This window comes from Planococcus citri, chromosome 2, assembly GCF_950023065.1.
Source record: "Planococcus citri chromosome 2, ihPlaCitr1.1, whole genome shotgun sequence".
In the NCBI taxonomy this organism is placed as follows: domain Eukaryota; kingdom Metazoa; phylum Arthropoda; class Insecta; order Hemiptera; family Pseudococcidae; genus Planococcus; species Planococcus citri.
In genome coordinates this window covers 62,504,794-62,524,755 of record NC_088678.1, presented here as the reverse complement: position 1 = coordinate 62,524,755, position 19,962 = coordinate 62,504,794, and the positions used below count along the sequence as shown (strand labels likewise).

The window sequence follows — 19,962 nt, the reverse complement described above, 5'->3', positions numbered from 1 at the left end:
TTCTTTCATTTTTTTAACCAAAAAATATTTGACATGGGCTAATTTTTTTGGGGCATATCCACGGATCCAGTGCTGTCGAGATCCGTTCTGAGCCCAAAGCAAAAAAAATTGAGGACATCCTGAAAAAGTCGCACACCCCATCCCTCTTCTGAAGCAAATATAGGTACACATTGAAACCAAAAATTAGTTCTGTACAGAACCAAATTTAAAGCCATCCCCTCCTCTCTCCTCTCCTCCCCTCCCCTCCCAAAAAATGAAAATCCTGGAGAAATTTATTCCAAAAAACTTTTTTCAAAAAGAAGTTTTCTCAAAAAAGAAGTTTTCATTTTTGAAAGTTAAGTTCAAGAACAGATCTCATTTTGCGAAACCGAAAATTTTTGAAGAAAGGGTTTTTCTCTCGCAGAGAACTTTTTTTCAAGAGAAAATTTTCTGATTCCGTTTTCTATTCAAAATAAAGTTTGTGTTTTTTCTCTCTAAAAATAAAATTTGCATTCTCTCTTCAAAAGTGAAATGACGTTCATTTTATTTTCAAAAAAGACGATTGCATTTTCTCTTCTAAAAGTGAAGTTTGCTAACTTCTTTATTAAAACACAGGCCCGTGTACAATTTGGCCCCCACTTGACCCCTCCCTCCCTTGACAGTGCTATTGGGCATATTCCCATTAAAATGAGCTCTTTCGAAATGAGAAAATTTGCCAATGTTCGCTCGGCTACATTTTGTAGAAAAAGCCTACGAGATCTCATGAGCAGAGTTCCTTGGGTCAAGGAGCTTGAAAAATGAAGGCCTTCAGATGAAAATAATGAATTATAACCTATGGGAACAAAATATTAGACCACATTGACGTGATGCGAGGATGAAAGTGATATTTTTGGCAGAAAAAATTCAAACATGAAAATCTCTAGAAATTAAATTGAATTCCCTGGTCTATTTACTTTTACCTATAGGCCTATATATGTACTCGCTATAGTTGTAAACGAGCTGAGTCATTTAAAACTTACTTTATCAATTACCTACTTACCCGTGATTTTGTGCATCGAGAGCCCCTTCGACCAGTTTTCTCTTTCTCCAATGCGGCGAATTCCAATTCCATTCGATTAATCTAAACCTATCTCTAACCTATAGCTGCGTGTAGCAGAGTTGATGAATTTCATTCATTTTAATAAAATTCAACGCCGCGCTGCGTCGATTGATTACCATAATTTTTCGCTCATAATCTAGTAATATGATATACTTGTAAGAGATCTCGAATGCCGACAAAACAGAAGGGAGGATCTGACTAGTTTTTAGAAATAATAAACTCGACCTAAGAGGGAGACGCGACTGGCCAATCAGAAGCTGGATGTGAACTGATCTATTATATTATGTAAAATGAATTTCCGTATGACTTGATGAGATGAATAAGCGTTGGGAGATTTGCTCGTCGCTTCCAAGCTGATTCGGAATATGGATGAAAAAATAGAGATTAGTTGCGTTTTGGGGCGAATTTTGAAAGCAAGTTTGTGTGGTTTGTTGTGGTCGTGATGAGTGGACTTTTTTTTATCGCGAGTGTGATGAAATTTATTGATGTGGATTGAATTTGTTGTTGTGGTAAGTTCGATGACAGAATTGATGCATTTTTACCATTTTTTTTTTCAACTACTTACCTTATTAGATCTTTGGTATATTTAATGCCAAATTATTCATTTTTAGTCATTTTTGAAAATATTTGATCTCGAATTATGAAACATTGTCCGTCTCCGATGCTTTTTTTTTTACCATACTTAATGTTTTTTAATAATAATTGGAGATGGAGAATGCTGATCCAAAAAACACCTTCGAGGTGACCGCCTGAAAATCGGCTCAAATGAAGATAAAAAGCCAAAAAGGGCTTCAAACAGGCTGCGAATAATATGTACAAAACTCGTTATTTAACCGCTTAAATCAGTTTCCATGCTTTTTAGAGAAATTTTAGAATTCTGGAGATTCAAAAATCGCACCAAAGCCTTCAAAATGGCCAGATAAATATTGAAATTTGGTCTGAGAGAGTTCATATTCATTTCAAGAAAATTTAAAAATCACGCTTAATTGAGTCAAACTTGAGAGACTATAAAATGTTACCAGTGCTCATATTTTTTTATTCAACTTACCTACATAAAAATTGAAACAGGTAATTCAAATAGGTACCTACCTTATTTCTGTTACAGCGAGAAATTCATCACAGTGCTAACGTCGGCGAATGAACAATAAATAATATTTGCGAAAATATTGAACTGAAAATGGCTCCAGATGAAAAGCAGTCGATCAAAATTGAAGACGATGAAAAATCATCAAATTTACAAAAACTTTTACAATACGGATGCTTAGAAATGGTTCGAGTCCCGCAGAAATGTACGGAGAAGCGAAATAATTTCACGATAGATTATATTCTGGGAACGAATGAGAAATCGGATCAAAATTTGAACACAATTGAACCACATTATGATTGGCTGCATTATACGAGATATAGACCACCGAAATTGCAACGTAAGTTTAAAAAAAAATTATTCTAAGAATAGGTACATACATTAAATTTAGGATTTTCATTTATTTTTAACGAAGGGGTAAATTCAAGTGTGGATGGAGCATGATTCTAGGGGGGGGGGGTGAGGAGATGATTGAAGAAGGAGAGGTCCCGTCGAGTTTTCAAAACCCAAAATTTGTTCTCTTTATTTTTCGGAGGAATATTCTCAGAAAGATTAAGTACTTAATGAATTTACTAATCAATATTTTTCATACTCTTTGAGGCAATCTATTCGATGAAGTTTTCGGTTGAAAATGAGCAAAACACATTTTTTCGAAAGCGATCGACATTATTTTAGAATACTTACCATTGTCAGGTTTCGTTTTTTGGATTTTTTTTGGTTTAATTTCTGGGTTGTGAAATTGATAGGTATTTTTTAGAGTTTCGTCTGACTCTCTGACTTTTCAGTTTTTACAAAGACTTTTTTTCGGTTTCAAAAGCCTATCTATTTTGCTTTTGGTTTCCGATTTCATTTTTGAATATTTTTTTGTTGGTTTTCGATTCATTATTTTGTTTTTTTGTTACTCGATTTTATTTTTCTGCGATTGATTTCGTTTATAGAACTTTTTGTTTTCATTTCGAGGTCGAAAAAATGATATGTAGGCTTACTTACAAGGGAACCTCTTGAGGTGTCCGCTTCCGCGAGTTGAACGGGACCGTGATTTTTGGAAAGAGCATGGTCTAAAACACCCAAAACCAAATTTTCAGCTGCCCAACTTTATATCTCAATAGTTGACGAACGTTTGAAAATTCAAAATTGACTGGTTTTGGTGATTTATGCCTTCTTCAAAAACGTACGTATTTGATCAGTAAAAATGATCAAAATAAGTCTTAAAACTGATATTAATTCTCCAAATCCAAATTTAACCATTTCCAGCCATTCTGGAGCCTCCAGCGCGATTTTTCAATTGCTCCAGGTGCTCTAGGAAGGCTGAAAATGGGGACATTCACCCTCGTGGGCTTGATTAATGACGAAATACAACGATTCGCGCATTTTTCAATAATTTTCTGGCAAACGAGAAATTTTTGATTTCTGGATATTTTTATTATGTAAAAAAGCTGGTCAAAAAACCACTCTTGAGGTGTCCCCTCCAGAATTGACTCAAATGTGGATAAATTCGTAAACAGGTCGAGTATGACACACAACTCGATTTTCAGCTGCCCAACTTCATATTCACGTCTTCTGGAGCAAATTTAAAATTCTGGAGAGATTGAAAAATCGCGCTGCTGGAGGCTCCGGAATGGCTGGAAATGGCGAGATTCGCCCTCGTGAGGTTAGTTCATGACAAAATACAGCGATTTGCGTAAATTTCGAAAATTTTCTCATAAACGGAAAATTTTTGATTTTTGGATATTTTTATTTTGAAAAAGAGCTGATCAAAAAACCACTCTTGAGGTGTCCCTTCCAGATTCGGCTCAAATGTGGATAAATTCGTTAAAACAGGTCGAGTGTAATATGCAACTCGATTTTCAGCTGCCCAACTTCATATTCACGTCTTCTGGAGCAAATTTGAAACTCTGGAGAAATTGAAAAATCGCGCTGGAGGCTCCAGAATGGCTGGAAATGGTTAAATTTGGATTTGGGGAATTGATATCAGTTTTAGGACTTATGTTGATCATTTTTACTGATCAAATACGTACGTTTTTGAAGAAAGCATAAATCACCAAAAACCGTCAATTTTGAATTTTCAAACATTCGCCAAATATCGAGATATGAAGTTGGGCAGCTGAAAATTTGGTTTTGTGGGTTTTATACCATGCTCTTTCCAAAAATCGCGGTCCCGTTCAAATCGGAGACGGACAGTGACACCTCAAGAGGTTCCATTGTTAGGTACATATTTTTTGGATTTTCGTTTTACGATTTTTGGATTTTTGATTTTAAATTTCCAATTGAATTTTTATTTCTTTATTTTACATATTATGTACATTATTTGTGTTTTAAATTCCGGTTTCATTTTCTAAGTCTTTTCTACGTTTTCGTTTTCTTTAGTTTTCGATTTCATTTCGAACGTCTTTTTTTTTTTTTTTAGGTTTTCGATTTCATTTCTGGATTTCCTTGTTTCATTCTATCTTTGTTTTTGATTTTTGTTTTTCATGTTCGATTTCATTTTTAGAATTATTGGCTTTCATTTTCAAGTTGTGAAAATTTGAATAATTTTACCTTATATTTTTTTGGTTTTGATGTTGAGGTTTCTGATTAATTTTCAGGCGTTTGTTTTTGTATTTTTTGATGTCTGTCAAAAAGTGTATCGGTTTCTTTCCAAAGTTTGTTAGTTTTCTGTACCTTTTGCCGGAGGGGGGGGGGAGTTGAAAATTATTCTCCGAGTCATTTCCAGTGTTGAACAAAATAAAATTTCATGAACGTGATGAAAAAATTAGAAACTTTGTCAATCTTTCCCCTTTGTTTGAAAATTCGAGCCAAAATTCACGTTCTTCTCATTTTTTATTTTACTTAAAGAACCGCGAAAGTTTTCAAGACTTTCATTAGGATAGGATAAATTGAAATAAAGACCTTTAAAAACTTTCAAAATCAATTAATTTAAAAAATATCATCTGCAAACCTCAAAATGAAAACAAAAAGTTACAAAAAAACGAAATCAAACAAGAAAAAACAAAAATGGGACCCAAAACAAAAAATTGAAAACTATTTGAAAACCAAAAACGAAAACGCAAAGCCTCAAAAACGAAAAAGGAAACAAACCATAAAAAAATAAGAAAAAAATGAAATGGAGCACAAATAAAACGTAATCTTGAAAAACGAAAATTGAAATCAAAACCATGAGCACAAAAATGCAAGGTCTCCAGAACAAAAATTTGATAACTAATACAAAAAACCAAATATGAAGACGAACCCCCCCCCCCTCCCTCAAAAACAAGGAACAGAAAACTTGAAAACAAAATGAAACCCAGAGGCCAAAAAAACTACTTATTTTCTCAACTCTGAAGTGAATTGATTTTACCAGACTTTCCCCGATGTTTTCAAACCTATTTTTTAAATTTTCCAGATCTTTGAAAAAATTATAATTTTCTGTTCATTTACATATTTTGTTACTTTTTTCTCGTTTTATTTTCATCTCGTTGAAGACGTTGATGTGATAAAAGTTTGTGGCAAATATATGGTCCCATTTCTATAGGGGCCAAACTGTATAGAAGTTTTTTCAAAGGGAAGAGGGAAAGGGTTCGACTGAAGGGGAAAATATCAATTTTGCCGAATGAGTACTTATTCATATAATTAAGTACCTTATGACTTGTGAAAATTTTCATTCTTTGTTTTGGATTTTTGTAGGCCCAGATGTGATTTTTTTTTAAATTTTAAAACAAGAAACAAATTGAGCCGAGCAAAGCAAGGGCGAAAGTTTTTGAAAATTTGATTTCGAGAGGCCTAAAAACGATGTTTTTTTCAGAAAGTTGATGATGAAAAAAAAGAGGATAGGCCCGAGCAAAGTGAGAGCGAAACATTTTGAAAATTTGTATGTATTTTGAGAGAACTAAACACGATGTTTTTTCATGCAGAGAGTTCATTTTTTAGCTTTTGAAATTTTAGACTTTGAAAGATTTTTTTTTAAATGCTAATTTTGAAAAAGATAAGAGAACATGGCCAAAGTGAGGGTGAAAGCTCTTGATAATTTGTATTTCAAAAGACATAAAAACGAAACTTTTTATGCGAGAAGTTCATCACTTTTTCAGTTTCAAACTTGAACAGTTGAATGATATATTTTTTAGAAATTTCAATTTTGAAAAAGAAAGTAAAACGAGCCCGAGCGAAACAAGTGCTGAAAGTTTTCGAAAATTTGTATTTTGAGAAATAAAAAAAACAGGGGTTTCTTTCATCACAGGCCCTTCTTTTACCGGACCCTCCAGAAATAAAGTATTCTTTAAACAATACCTATCCTATAGAAATAACAACTAACTAATGGTAATAATTTTGCAGGAATTCGTAAAAAGGAATGCATACAAAAGCGTAGACTGGGTAGGAACCCGAGAATTCCATTTTCTAGCGAGCAAGTTGCCATCCTAGAGGAAAAATTTCAAACGAGTCCTTATTTAAGTAATTCCGATGTTAATGATTTGTCCACATGTCTTCAACTTTCTGAATCCAGGGTAAGTAGCGCTAGGTACCTACCTACAATTTTCAAAATTTCATTACCTATCTAGGCTAGTTCCATTTCGCAATAATTTATTAGGTACTGTATTAAAAAAAAGGTTTTTTTAATTTGTAGATAAAAATATGGTTCCAAAATAGAAGAGCGAGAGAAAGAAGAGATGGAAACGACACGTCAGAAAAAGGATTGAATTTGATAAAATCATTTTTAATGAAGACTCGTCATCCTAGTTCGATTAATACCACATACGATGTTCAAGATCTTTCTATGTCCGCATTTAAACCATGTCATAATTTAGCCAAGTGATTTTTTTGATTTTTTTACTTTGAGAATTAATTAGGATTTTAAGATTTTGTAAATTTGTTTTCTTTTTGTTAAATTATTCAGTATTAAGTATACCTATTAAGTTGAAAGAAAAATACTTATAAATAAAAGTTTTTATCATTGAAATGAGATTTTTCGAGGATTTATTATTCCATTAGATGATCATAGCTTTCAACTCTCTTGTGAACCTAAAATGAAAAGAAAAAGATGCACAAATTGTATCTCGGGTTTCCTAATCGCAAAATTACAATTAATTCACCCTTCAGAAAGGGAGGAGCTTGATTTTGTGTAGACGAGGGTAGATTATGTATTTCAGATAAATATTCTAGATATATAGGGTTGTGATGTGAGTAAGTACTTATTTTTAATGGCGGCAATTTCTATGTGGTCTCATCGTATTAGTCGTGAGAGTATTTTTTTTTCTATTTAATTCATACTCCGAATACGAAGCATACGCGAATGCATTATTACGTGCCTGCAATATTCACATTTAGCCAACCTATTACGTCTATTTGCTCAACTCACAAATTGAAGGAGGTACAAATGACTTTCAATTTTAAGAAATCGCGATGAAAAAAATAAATGAGGAAATAAATTCTTCGTAAAAAAATTAATAAATTTTGTTATGCTCATTTTTTTTTCTTAGGAACTCTAAAATGTAAGAAGTTTTTCAAGCTCAAAAATAGTAAAATTAATGAAATGTTTAGCAAATCGAATTTCGTCGAGGTTCACAAACTTTTTTTTCAGAAAAATGCATATGTAAAATCACTGAAAATAGTCCACCTTTGGGTTTTCAAAAATTCGCCAAAAATCTGAAAATGAGTTTGGATAGTTGACCTAGGTAGATACCTAATTTCCTCCAACAGTGCATTTTTACAGTCATTTCAGTCATTTAGTGTCTTTTTCATTACATTTGTTACTTTTATTTATAAAATCCATCCAATCGTGAAATTTTTTTGTTTCAATATTTGCTGTTTGGTCCAGTTTTTTTAAACGTAAAAAAATATTCTATTTTCGCTGCAGTTTTTATGCTTTTTTCAAATGCCTGTTTTGGCTGTTTTTTTTATTTTTACTTGTATATTTTTATACAGAAATTTACTTACTTGATTCGTTTTCAATTTAGTGTACTTGTGCCTAAAATGTCAAGAAAAAACAACTGCATGCGTATAGAAAAATGTATTGATAATTTTTACAAGATGGATACCTAAATTTAAACGCTTAAAATTATGTAAGTATTTTGCGTATGAATTTTAAGTTAGGTACCTACTTATTAAAATAAAGAAAAATATCCAATCAAAATACATTTTCGTACAATAAATGGCGCTAAATTGCGATTATTTATAGCATTATTAAAAGAGATATTTTTATATTATTAAGATTTTAATAAAAGAAAATTTAAAATTATTGAATATACTAGGTAATTTTAATTTTTAAAAAGAAAAAAATATCATGTTTTTTTTATTTGTGACAATTTACCTATACATATTTTTTTTTAATGTAAGTTTTTGAAAAAAAAAACAATTTTTTGACATAGTATAAATAATTTTTAAGTCTCCCCCATCAATCCCGTTTTCCCCAGAATGCGCCATGTTTTTAGGGGTAATGATTCATATGTACGTAGTACATATTTCAACTTGCATTGGATTTTATGAGGAGTCAAGTCCTGGTTTGTGTATGACGTTTAGCGTACCTACTAATTAACTCTGTTAATTACGGATTTGTGTTTTCCGAATATATCAATTTATTTAATGAACTTTCGTGTTATTTGTGTTACAAATACTCAGAGACTGCTACGACGCTAACATCAGGATCAAAAAACTATGTAGGTATAGGTACCAGTTTAACTTGACTACGAACATTGAAAACAAAATTAGCTTAGCTGTCTTAGCACACTCGAATTACACAAATAAAAACTATTTATTTACCTTGAGCATACTTATGGAAGTGTTTGATTTTCTGGGATAGGTTACAATAATAATAATAATATATATTATTTATAATATGTAGGTAGCACATTCAGTTATGATTATATTGAGTTTGTCATAAATGTATTTTTTTATATTGCAGCATTTTCATTCACACCTTGGTAGCTACTGGGATCTTATAATTAGATAAGTATGTTAAAATATGATTTAATACTGACAGTTCCTTTTTTTAAAAAAATCAAGTTTTAGAAGTTTGATAATTTTGGATATTTATATTTACATGCTTTAGTGTCAGTGTCACTATTCAAGATTTCATTAATTATGTATTTTCTTGGAGCTACTGGTGGAGGTTTTTTTGATATATGTACCTACTTTACACCAAGTTTTCATAAACAAGTAAATGTTTAGCAAGGGTAGGCCAGTTAATAGGCATGATTAACTAACTCAGATGTGTAATCAGCATGCAATTACAAACAAACCCCCCCCCCCCAAAAAAAAAAAAAGAAAGAAAGAAAGAAAAATCCTCAGATATGAAACTTTCTTACAAAAAATTTAAAATTCGAACAAACTTTTTGGAGGTTTTGAAATTTTTTTCAATTTTAATTTTCTTCAAGTTGCTAAGGGGTACGATATTTCATATGATTTAAAAACTTGTTATAGGTTCTAAAAACGTGTAACCTTTGAAACTAAATTATTGAGAAATGTGGTTAGTAAGTACCGGTTTTGAAACCAAATGTGAAAATCAAGATATGCTTATGACAGTGTCGATCAGTCTACAGACTTTAAGCATACGCTTATGTCGTCCCCTTTAGTCCAAAAACGTTTTTCAGTCTGTACTTTATTTGTATCTATAGAACAATTTATTGAGTTTATTGACACTTTTGTCTCGACTGAGCGAATTCTTCTCGAGGTAAAAACTTGTATGATCAATTTTTTAAAGGAAGAAGCAGCTGTTTATAAATCTGTGGTACCGAAATTTTTACTCGAGCAAATTCAAAAAGATTTTAAGAACGCTACTGTCGCTACTCAAATACCCAGATGCGAACGCTGTTCTTATGTAAGTTATATGGACATTATTTGCCTCCATTTCTTCGTTCATATCATACTCTTCATTTTACAAAATTGTCAGTATATCGATCCAGAAAAAAAACAGTTCATTCAATGTTTCAACCCAGAGTGGTTCCATGGGGAAACCCAATACCGCTCTATGTGTGGTGAGTAGAGGATGAGGATACAGTAGGTAAGTTCAGTTTAGTGAATAGTGGTATTAAATAATTCGAGTGACCAAGATTATTCATCAGATTCAGAAAAACCTTAGGTATGAAGCATTTCTTCAATTCTAATGTTGTTCAAATTAAGCTAAAATAAAATTTATCAAGAACCTTGAATAATATTTTTGATTTTTGTTGAGATTGAGTGAGTTCTTCAAATTTAGTTTTTGGCCACAAAAATATAGGGAAACATTTTTTTTTTCTGAAATAGGTAAGTATAATGTGTAAAGACTGTAAAGAGGCGATGCTTCCAGAAGTATCATTTCGTAGATTTCGATAAAAATATGATTTTTTACACGACCTTTGCTTTGTATTTTCTTTGTAACGCCATCACTGCAAAACGGCTGAACAGAAAATTGTGAAAAATTACTCAAATATGTTCGGCGTAATGCGCAGATGGTTGTACTGGAATTCGTTTTGCGATTAGTGCCCTTAAAAAGCTGTAATTAAGCTTCAAAGTTTTGATGACGTCACGAAGATGACGTCATCAAGAGCGACTATTTCCGATTTGCTAAGTATTTTACAAAATCATCAAAGCTTCAGTTTTTAACATAGGCATGTACTTAGAGAATAGGAGATCGAAGGTGGATCTATTCCTGAAGAAACTCGAAACGTATGGGTGAACTCATTGGCCAATCATATCTCTTCAACTTCAATTTTTTTCACTGGAAGCACGTGCACTAGATTTCATGGGGTATTGAAATTAGTTTGCAGATTGAATTTTGGCTTTCTAAAATCCATTTGATGAAATTTTGTGGCAAAAATCATCAATTTTTTTAAAAGTTACTTCAAAACGTTTGTATTCAATTCTATTCCCCGCCCAAAGGGCGGGTAATTTTGCTTGTATTTTATATATGTACATTGCAGCTTCCAATTCTAGGTGAAAGTGTGAGGCTTTCCCCTCTTTTGATAAGGGATGACCTCGCACCTTGGTAGCTACTGGGATCTTATCCTTTTTTTTTTAAATTAAATTTTAGAAGTTTGGAGCACTGGTGGAGGTTTGTTTAATATACTTATGTACCTACCTATTTACCTCCACACCAAGTTTTCACAAAGAAATAAATGTTCACTTATTCAGCAAGGACAGGCCTGCAGGTAATACGTACGATTAACCAACTCAAAATATACATAAAATTTTCTCACAAAAAATTTATTTTGAACAAACGTCTTGGAGGTTTTGAAAATTTTTTCAATTTAAATTTTCTTCAAGTTGCTTAGTCAAAAATTGCTACCTAACAAGATTCAGCATTTGCAAAAGCTTTAATTTAATTAGTTTGTGTTTCAATTTAGGTATCTACTGGTACTGTTATAAAATCAGGATAAATGATTATTTGAGGAGTCCAGTTCAGGGTTATTTGTCTCGCTGAATACGAAACAGAAAACGATAGATTGAATAACTACTGAATTTCAAAGGAGTTTTTTCATTTTTAAAAACCAGAAAAACTTGGATTTTTACGATCTGTAACTTTCCAACCCTTTCGTTTCCCATCCAGAAAGTGGTCTCCATTCGAATATGAATTTTCATAATCTAAATTTTTTATTGTATACATATAAGTAGGTCTAGGTACCTACCTAATGGTATAGTTTATCCTGTATTCGTGAATCGAACATAATTATATTACGTAGGTAGACTACCTACAAATATGTATATACTCTTTTCATAATTTCTTTAACCCTTAAACACCCAAGCAAATCCTGAGATGTTACGAAAAAATGCTTTCAATTTCCTAAATAAGATCATCACAAGTATCACTTTTACTCACAGTTCACCCCCCCAGCCTCTTGAAGCCACCTTGATAATGATGGACTTACTTATTTGATTAACTTATTGTCAAAAATCGAGGAAGCAAAAAACCCGATTGGGTCAATCTTGGAACTGAATGATATAGTTTCATTAGATGTAATGAATGAGTGAAAGCATAATTCCAAAGAACACCTCACCCCTTTTTGGGGGGGGGGCAAATTTTGAAAAAAGTTGGGATAAAATAATAGGACCATGTCCCATTTTTGGATAAACATATTGATGGCCCATGTAAAAAAATACTATTAGTTTTGAAAAATACTATTAGTTTTGAAAAATACTAGTAGTTTTTTCAAAAAAACTATTAGTTTTTCCAAATTTATTAGTAGTTTGGAATATTTACTACAAGTATGCAATATTACGAATACTATTCCACTATTAGTTGATGAAAATACCAGTAATTTTTGAAACGGACTACAAGTATCTTTATTTTACTACTAGTGCTTCACTACTAGTTTATGTTTGAATGGCAGTGAGTTGCTTGAATCATTGATTGAATTTTGACACTAATAAGATCGCATCATTTATAAGAAAAAGCATTGCTGCTCTCTCTGATAAACTACTAGTATTTTCAAATACTAATAGTAAAATAGTAAATAGTATGCCATTTCAATACTCTTAGATAAAGTATCGAGCGGTTTCTTTATAAGGCAAATTCTTAAGAAATTGTCTCTATCATCAATATGATGATGTAAAACTGAAAAAATAATTTTTTGGAGCTGAGGGGGTGAGAATGAGTGCTTCACGGATGTGTGCTACTGAAATCATGAAAACATCATCACATAGAAAAGATTTACAATACAATGTCTCACACTATTAGTAAATTTTAAAAAACTTGTAGTAATTTCGTCACTTTTACTACTAGTGATTTAATTTTACCAATAGTATAAAACTATTTGTAATCATGAATTTACTAGTGGTAAAAATGACGAAATCACTACTAGTGATTTTTTGTACTAGTAGTATTTTTTTACATGGGGGTAGACCCTTCACAAAATGAAATCATGAAAGGTGTGAAAATGGTGGACCAGAGCGATTTTTTGAAAATTTGATTCGCTTGTCTCGATAAAAACCCGAAAAAACAGAGCATGAATACGCAGAGTACATAATATGGGAAATAGTATCAAGTAGGCGTGAAATGACAGAAACAAGAATTGAAAGGAACACAGATGCTCTTAACGGCACATAAGTTCAGATAATCTACAATCCACCCATCAAATCTGTTTATCACTCCGTGGATATTCTTTCTCGATATTTGTCACCAAATAGTTACATCTTACATCCTACAAAGGTTAGCAGTACGATTGTTTTTCTGCAGAAATATTGAAATAGGTTTATCTACCACTTTGAAAAGCTTTACACAGTCAAATTGCAGCACTCCCTGGCATTTCATAATGTTCAAGCATTCATGAAGAAGTCACTATCCCTCCTCGATCATAGATAATGTAGTTCTACATCATGAAAATTGCACGAGCAGAAGTCGTCGTTTACAATCATGAGATTGTGTCTAGCTTATGACTACAGGATTCAGGGGATTTGAAATTCAGTAGAAAGCTTTCGACTGTTGTTCAACCACAACTCTGAACTTTTGTATGTTTTGAGAAATTCCTGCTGGAGTTGATATTCTTTCTCGATATTTGTCAACAAATAGTTACATCCTGTAAAAGGTTAGTGGTACGAATGTTTTTCTGCAGAAGTATCAAAATAGGCTTATCTACCACTTTGAAAAGCTTTTTTCATAATGTTGAAGCATTCATGAAGAGGTCACTATCCCTCCTCGATCATAGAGATAGTGAAGTTCTACATCATGAAATATCATGATTGGAAACAACGAATTCTGCTCAAGCAATTTTCTTTTTTAAAAATCGCTCTGGTCCACCATGCACACTCGTTTCTTAATTTCATTTTGTGAAAGCTCAACCATCAATATGTTCATCCAAAAATTGGACATGGGTCCCTGTATTTTATACCAACTTTTATCAATGTTTGCCCCCCAAGAAGGGATGAGGTGTTCTTTGGAATTATGCTTTCACTCATTCATTACATCTAATGAAACTATATCATTCAGTTCCAAGATTGACCCAATCGAGTTTTTTGCTTCCTCGATTTTTGACAATAATCAAATAAATAAGTCCATCATTATCGAGGTGGCTTCAAGGGGCTGGGGGGTGAACTGTGAGTAAAAGTGATACTTGTGATGATCTTATTCAGGAAATTGAAAGCATTTTTTCATAACATCTCAGGATTTGCTTGGGTGTTTAAGGGTTAAATGGTTGTATCACACTTTGTTTTTTTGTTTTTTTTATCAATTATTTTCATATTTTCATCACGTAAGTATTGAATTTATTCTGGTTTTTGTTGTTTTTTTTATCATTAATTTTTATATTTTCCTCATGTAAGTATTGAATTCATTCTTCAAACGGCAAAGGGGGAATTGAAGATGAGCTGTAAGAGCATCATTCTACATATACACTTCCTATACATAATATAAATATGTACATACATACAGTAGATTCCGCTAATTATAATTTCGCTTGATAGATAATTCGCATGCATAATGTGATCAAAATTGGGGAATCAACATTCTGTAAGTGTATCGCTCTTCTTCCCCTTTGTCCATGTAGGTAAGTAGGTATATGCTACAGGGTGGCCAGAAATATCGGGTACCCCTAAGAAAGTTTTTCATTAAAAATATAGGTTGGCAACCCCGTACGGAAAAATACTATGGTTAACTGTATAGTATTTTCGCGACTATAGTTAACTATAGTAAACATGAATTTTTTTTCAATATTTTGGACAATTTATTGGCTTACAATGCCTGAAAACACACAATTTATCATTGCACTGATAAATTGTTCATTGTAAGCCAATAAATTGCCCAAAATATTGAAAAAAAAATTCATGTTTACTATAGTTAACTATAGTTCGCGAAAATACTATAGTTAACCATAGTATTTTTCCGTACGGGACGTGAAATAGATGCATATGATTGGTGGAATGTTATCTCTCCAGTCCAACAACCAATCATGTGTTATCATCATTATCATTCACTGTGACCAACCGAAGTATTTAGTTAGAAAATTTTTTTAGGGGTACCCGATATTTCTGGCCACCCTGTATAATGATGACCTAGAAATATAAACCTAGCTATACTTACCTACCGTCATGTTTTTAATTTATTAACTCGTCAATCATTACTCGTATATGTACCTACTGTAATACGATAACAATTTAAATTACGCAGCAAAAAATTCTGATAAGTAAGTTTTTTTTTTGGGTGTTTATAATTACAAGATTATTACACCCTAAATTTTTATTATTGGATTTTAGATTTTATTTATTATTACTTTCGTACGGGTGGTGTTTAGGTTACAGAATAATTGAAACCAAATGTGAAAATCAAGATATGCTTATGACAGTGTCGATCAGTCTACAGACTTTAAGCATACGCTTATGTCGTCCCCTTTAGTCCAAAAACGTTTTTCAGTCTGTGCTTTATTTGTATCTATAGAACAATTTATTGAGTTTATTGACACTTTTGTCTCGACCTCTCTCGACTGAGCGAATTCTTCTCGAGGTAAAAACTTGTATGATCAATTTTTTAAAGGAAGAAGCAGCTGTTTACGTATAAATCTGTGGTACCGAAATCTTCGTTCACTTCTCTTTTATCATGGTGTTTGGAAGGTAATTTTTTTAAAAAAACATTAATTTCTCTAAAACGTAAATTATTACATATTTCAAGGTATGAAAATTTACCATTTTTGTGTCTGAATTTTTCTGAATAGGTACCTACCTATAATTTCTTTTTTCAAGAAAACCCCCTCACTTGGTCTCTCACAGAGGTCTGCAAAATTTGAAAAAATAACAGGCAACCCTTTTGAAACCCAAAATATCAACCTGATAAATCAAATCAACCTTCTCTGCGTGTGTGTATAATAATCCCAATCCCAAACACCTTCCCTCCCCCCTGCAAAAAGGAATGTAGGTAAGATGCCTAAAAAAATTTGAAAATTATTCATTTTTTGGTCAAAACATTTCATGGACTAGTCTGCAATATGGACCAGCGCCCGTTCTCGTTGGTAATTAGCGCAATCTGTCAGGAAAAAATGTATTCTGATGTATTTTTCACCAAAAAAACGAATGAGACAAAAATTACAACTGTTAAGTCAAAACTCGCTGAGAAATCTACAAAAAACTGTTTTGAGACACTAAACAATTTTTTTAGTGTGTTTTCCAACTTTTATTAAAATAAGTATATATGTGGTGTAATTTTCTAAATGTCATTGATGTTTATAATATCAAAAAAGGATGTAGTTTCTGCTGAAGTGATCAGTTTTTGCTAAAACTGAGGGTATGTACAGAAATTTTTGGTGCAAAGTTTTTTTTTATGGGGTGCACTAATATGGACCACCTGTGATATTGAATTTTTTTACTCATTTTTTTACAGCCGCTGAAAAAGGGAATGCTTGAAATACTTTTTTTTGTTCATTTCTACTAATAAATATGATGTTTTGAAACGTAAAAATATGTTTATTTTGAAATTATTCTTTAGGTGGTCCATATTAGGCGTCCACAATTTTGAACTGTCATTTTGACACTTGTCATTCAACAATTTAAAAAAAAAATATTCAAAATTAACCTGAACTGCTTAGAATAAGTTTTTTGTTCATTTCTACAAATAAATACCTATAACATTTTGAAAAATGTGAAAGTATGTTTATTTTAAAATTTTATAGGTGGCCCATATTAGGCGTCCAAAATTTTGAACTGTCATTTTCACACTCATCACTCAACAATAAAAAAAACATACTTAAAATTGCCCTTCACCCCTGAAGTTTTGTACAGTGTTAGTGGAAGGATGGAACTTCATTTTAAGCCTTTGTGGAGGTTTCTACCTCCTATAGTTTTCAAGTGGCAATCCTCCAAAAAAAAGTGGTCCATATTTGGTGCCTCTACCCTTATAGGATTTTACGTTGAAATATGAATATTTCATAAGATTTAGCACTGCAAGTTAATGTTTTATTAAACTACCTATTATTAATATTTAAGTTGCTACTTGGGGTAAATGGAATGTTTTGATTTCAGATATGGATAGAAGTGGAATAACAAACATCATTTTGTGGAGTATGGTAACGATTTTCATAAAAAATTTCAAATTGATTTCTTTCTTGTTCTTTTGTGTAAGTATACCTTTCCCACTAAATATGGCATAATCGATTTTTGAGCTTTTTTTGAACTTTCAGAACAACTTTTTGAACTTTTAACATGAACCTGCACATCTACATTTTAACCCCTTTCTATCGAGATTCGAGATATCGTTCATCAAAATCAGTTCAGCCATAGTGAACGATGATACAATGATTCTTCGAATAGCGAATCCAGTTTCTACTTAACTTGGAATTAAGATGTTTTTTGGCGTTGTACACAAATAATTTTCAAAAACAGAACCATCAATATAAATACTTTTGACAGTATCACAAAACTACCTATGTCACCTACGTGTTATATAGAGACGGATCAAAGAGCATTCCAACCTACGCCATGAGGAAAATCATTAGACTGACGTGATTTTTTAATTGTTTTTGTTTTTACACACTGGGTTACATATTTCTTATTTATTCTAATCCTCATATTTCTTTATTTTTATCCGTAAACCAAACGTTATCTTGAGCATTTGTTAGACGGATATGCCTTAATGGTAACAACAATATGCAAAAGAGTAGTTTAATATTTCCACCACCAATCTGTGGTGTAGTTGGTTACAAATTACAATGACATGGTCAAGGTGCCAAATGAGCCTTCCAGCTTCTTTCGCACCTGGATCAACTTGTAGTTCGTTTTTGCAAGTTATCAGATTGCCAAGTTAATGTGTACTTAAATCTCGTGAGCTCCGGCCCACAGTTTAAGAGTTTTTGTATAATTTAAATTCCCATTAAAACTCCGAGTCGGTTTGATAAGTAGAGTCATTTGTGACAATATATTCGTTTACACGATTTGGTATGATAATTTATTATGTGTTGTGCGTGAACTTGTAAATCCTATAGCCGGGGTAAGTAATTGAATAAGTAATCGCAATAACAAGTAGTGCACGTAGTAATACAAAGTAGGTATAGACGTACATATGTACAATAGGCATACCTACGACACTTTATTATTTTATCACATTTCTTTTTATTGTTGTTTTTTATACTAGGTACCTACAATAAAAATGATAATTTTTCTGAAAACTCCGAAATTTCAAAAAATGGAGGGCGAGGTTTCATAAGTGTAACCCCATACCATCTGAATCCACCTCTGCCATAGGCCCATTTCCATATGGAATTCACATTATTGTGGAAGCTCGTTTATTTTTTTTATGAGGCCTCAAAATTTTCCCTGGGATCTTGGAAAAAATCTGGGCCTGGTGTAATTGCAGCCTTATCACCCCCCCTCTCTCACACACAACGTTCTGGACACCCTGCAGAACCAATGAGGGGCAATCTGAGCAAAGCAAGGATTGAACTGAAGTATTGATCTTTATTGTTAGTAGAATGCAATAGTTGATTTTGGAACAAAATCAACACTTTAAAACAGGATGCAAAGTAAAACACCCATGTATTCTTATGGAGGTGCATTCTAGCACAACTTAGGTCATTGAAACCTGATGCATCTTAAAACAATTTACATGTACCTCGCATTTGTGTAAAATAAGTTGCCTACTGCGTTTGATGTGTAGGCGCAGTGTACGATTCAGTTTCTATGCGATCTAGTATCTCACTGAATAAATTCATAGGTGTTGACGGTGAGTTATTCAAGGTTTTTTTAATCTTAAATTTTTTCCCTTCAATTTTTCACCAAAACACTTGTTATCGTTAGAGTGAGAATTACTAGGATAGGATGATTCAGATAATCGTGATTGCTTAAAAGGGGGGTTACATGAGAAACTACCTAAGGGGGTTGAATTTAGCCTATGTCTCCTAATGTCACTAGACATGGGTATCCGATCCAATATTAACGAAAACAACTAAAGGTTAGAATAATAATGAAATGAACACCTAACATCATTATTCTCGTGCTACTCTTTATTGTATTAAAAGACATCAATCTAATTATAATTAATAAATTAATTATATTATTCTCGACCTTCTTGACAATATATCAATCTAGGATCAGTGCCCTAAGATTGTTGCAGATCATGTAGTTCGCAGGAACATCCATACCTATCGAAATAGGCATAGTTAGGCGAAATAGGTATCAAACAATATACCATCATACGAGGCTGGATCTATGTCCTAGGCTCGAGTATGCATAATAATATCGGTTAATTGTGCTAACTTAAGATTAATGAGTGGAGACACCACCATGTAAGTAAAACTTACCAAACACTGCTCATTGTCACACCACCTCTTTCCCTTAGCCTACCCCAATAATAGTGGCTGTCGGTGGCTGCTTTACGAAGAGACACACGTAACACACGCTCTACCTTATAGATGTCCGGAATCATCTTAGGTAGCCGCAAAAGGAGATAATTAGGTAAACGCGAACGATACGAAGAGTAATTGCATTAATTACCCGATCGGCGAATTATTCAACAATTTAGACATAATTACCACGCTTAAAGTGGAATAAACACGAATTAAGTGTCTCATCGGGAGACTTTACGTTAAATTCGACACTATGTGACCACAATGCCACTTGATACCTTACGCTGCAGACGATAGAAAACAAGTGAGGCTCGTGGGCGAGTTCTCATACAGAGAAGCCACGATCCTGAAGATCTGAGCTCACCCCTTTTGTACATGATTGACAGATTTATGTACAAAACGGGTGTATTGTGTAAAGATACACGTATCAAGTGATTTACGTGCATAATAATTTATGCACCGATAGTTCCCACGTTACGACGATTCCCCTAACCAGGTAATCTTTCCGAGAATGTCCACCTAGAGGGTGAAGGCATATTACACTATATCACACTCAAATGCAAAAAAAAGTTGTGAAAATCTGAGAAATCAATTTT

General features: G+C 32.7%; 1 protein-coding gene across 1 annotated transcript; it reads left to right on the top strand.

Moving 5' to 3' along the window:
- Nucleotides 1-1,154: 1,154 nt before the first annotated feature.
- Nucleotides 1,155-7,097, top strand: LOC135833985 (homeobox protein vab-15). The gene is made up of 4 exons (XM_065347816.1): nt 1,155-1,587; nt 2,184-2,502; nt 6,471-6,640; nt 6,760-7,097. The coding sequence occupies exons 2-4, from the start codon at nt 2,256-2,258 to the stop codon at nt 6,946-6,948; spliced, it is 606 nt and encodes a 201-aa protein (XP_065203888.1). The 5' UTR covers nt 1,155-1,587; nt 2,184-2,255; the 3' UTR covers nt 6,949-7,097.
- Nucleotides 7,098-19,962: the final 12,865 nt, after the last annotated feature.

Coding starts and splice junctions, on each gene's coding strand:
- LOC135833985 (XM_065347816.1), top strand. CDS start 2,256: ATGGCTCCAGATGAAAAGCAGTCGATCAAAATTGAAGACGATGAAAAA. Junction 2,503..6,470: donor TAGACCACCGAAATTGCAAC/GTAAGTTTAAAA, acceptor ATAATTTTGCAG/GAATTCGTAAAAAGGAATGC. Junction 6,641..6,759: donor TTCAACTTTCTGAATCCAGG/GTAAGTAGCGCT, acceptor TTTAATTTGTAG/ATAAAAATATGGTTCCAAAA.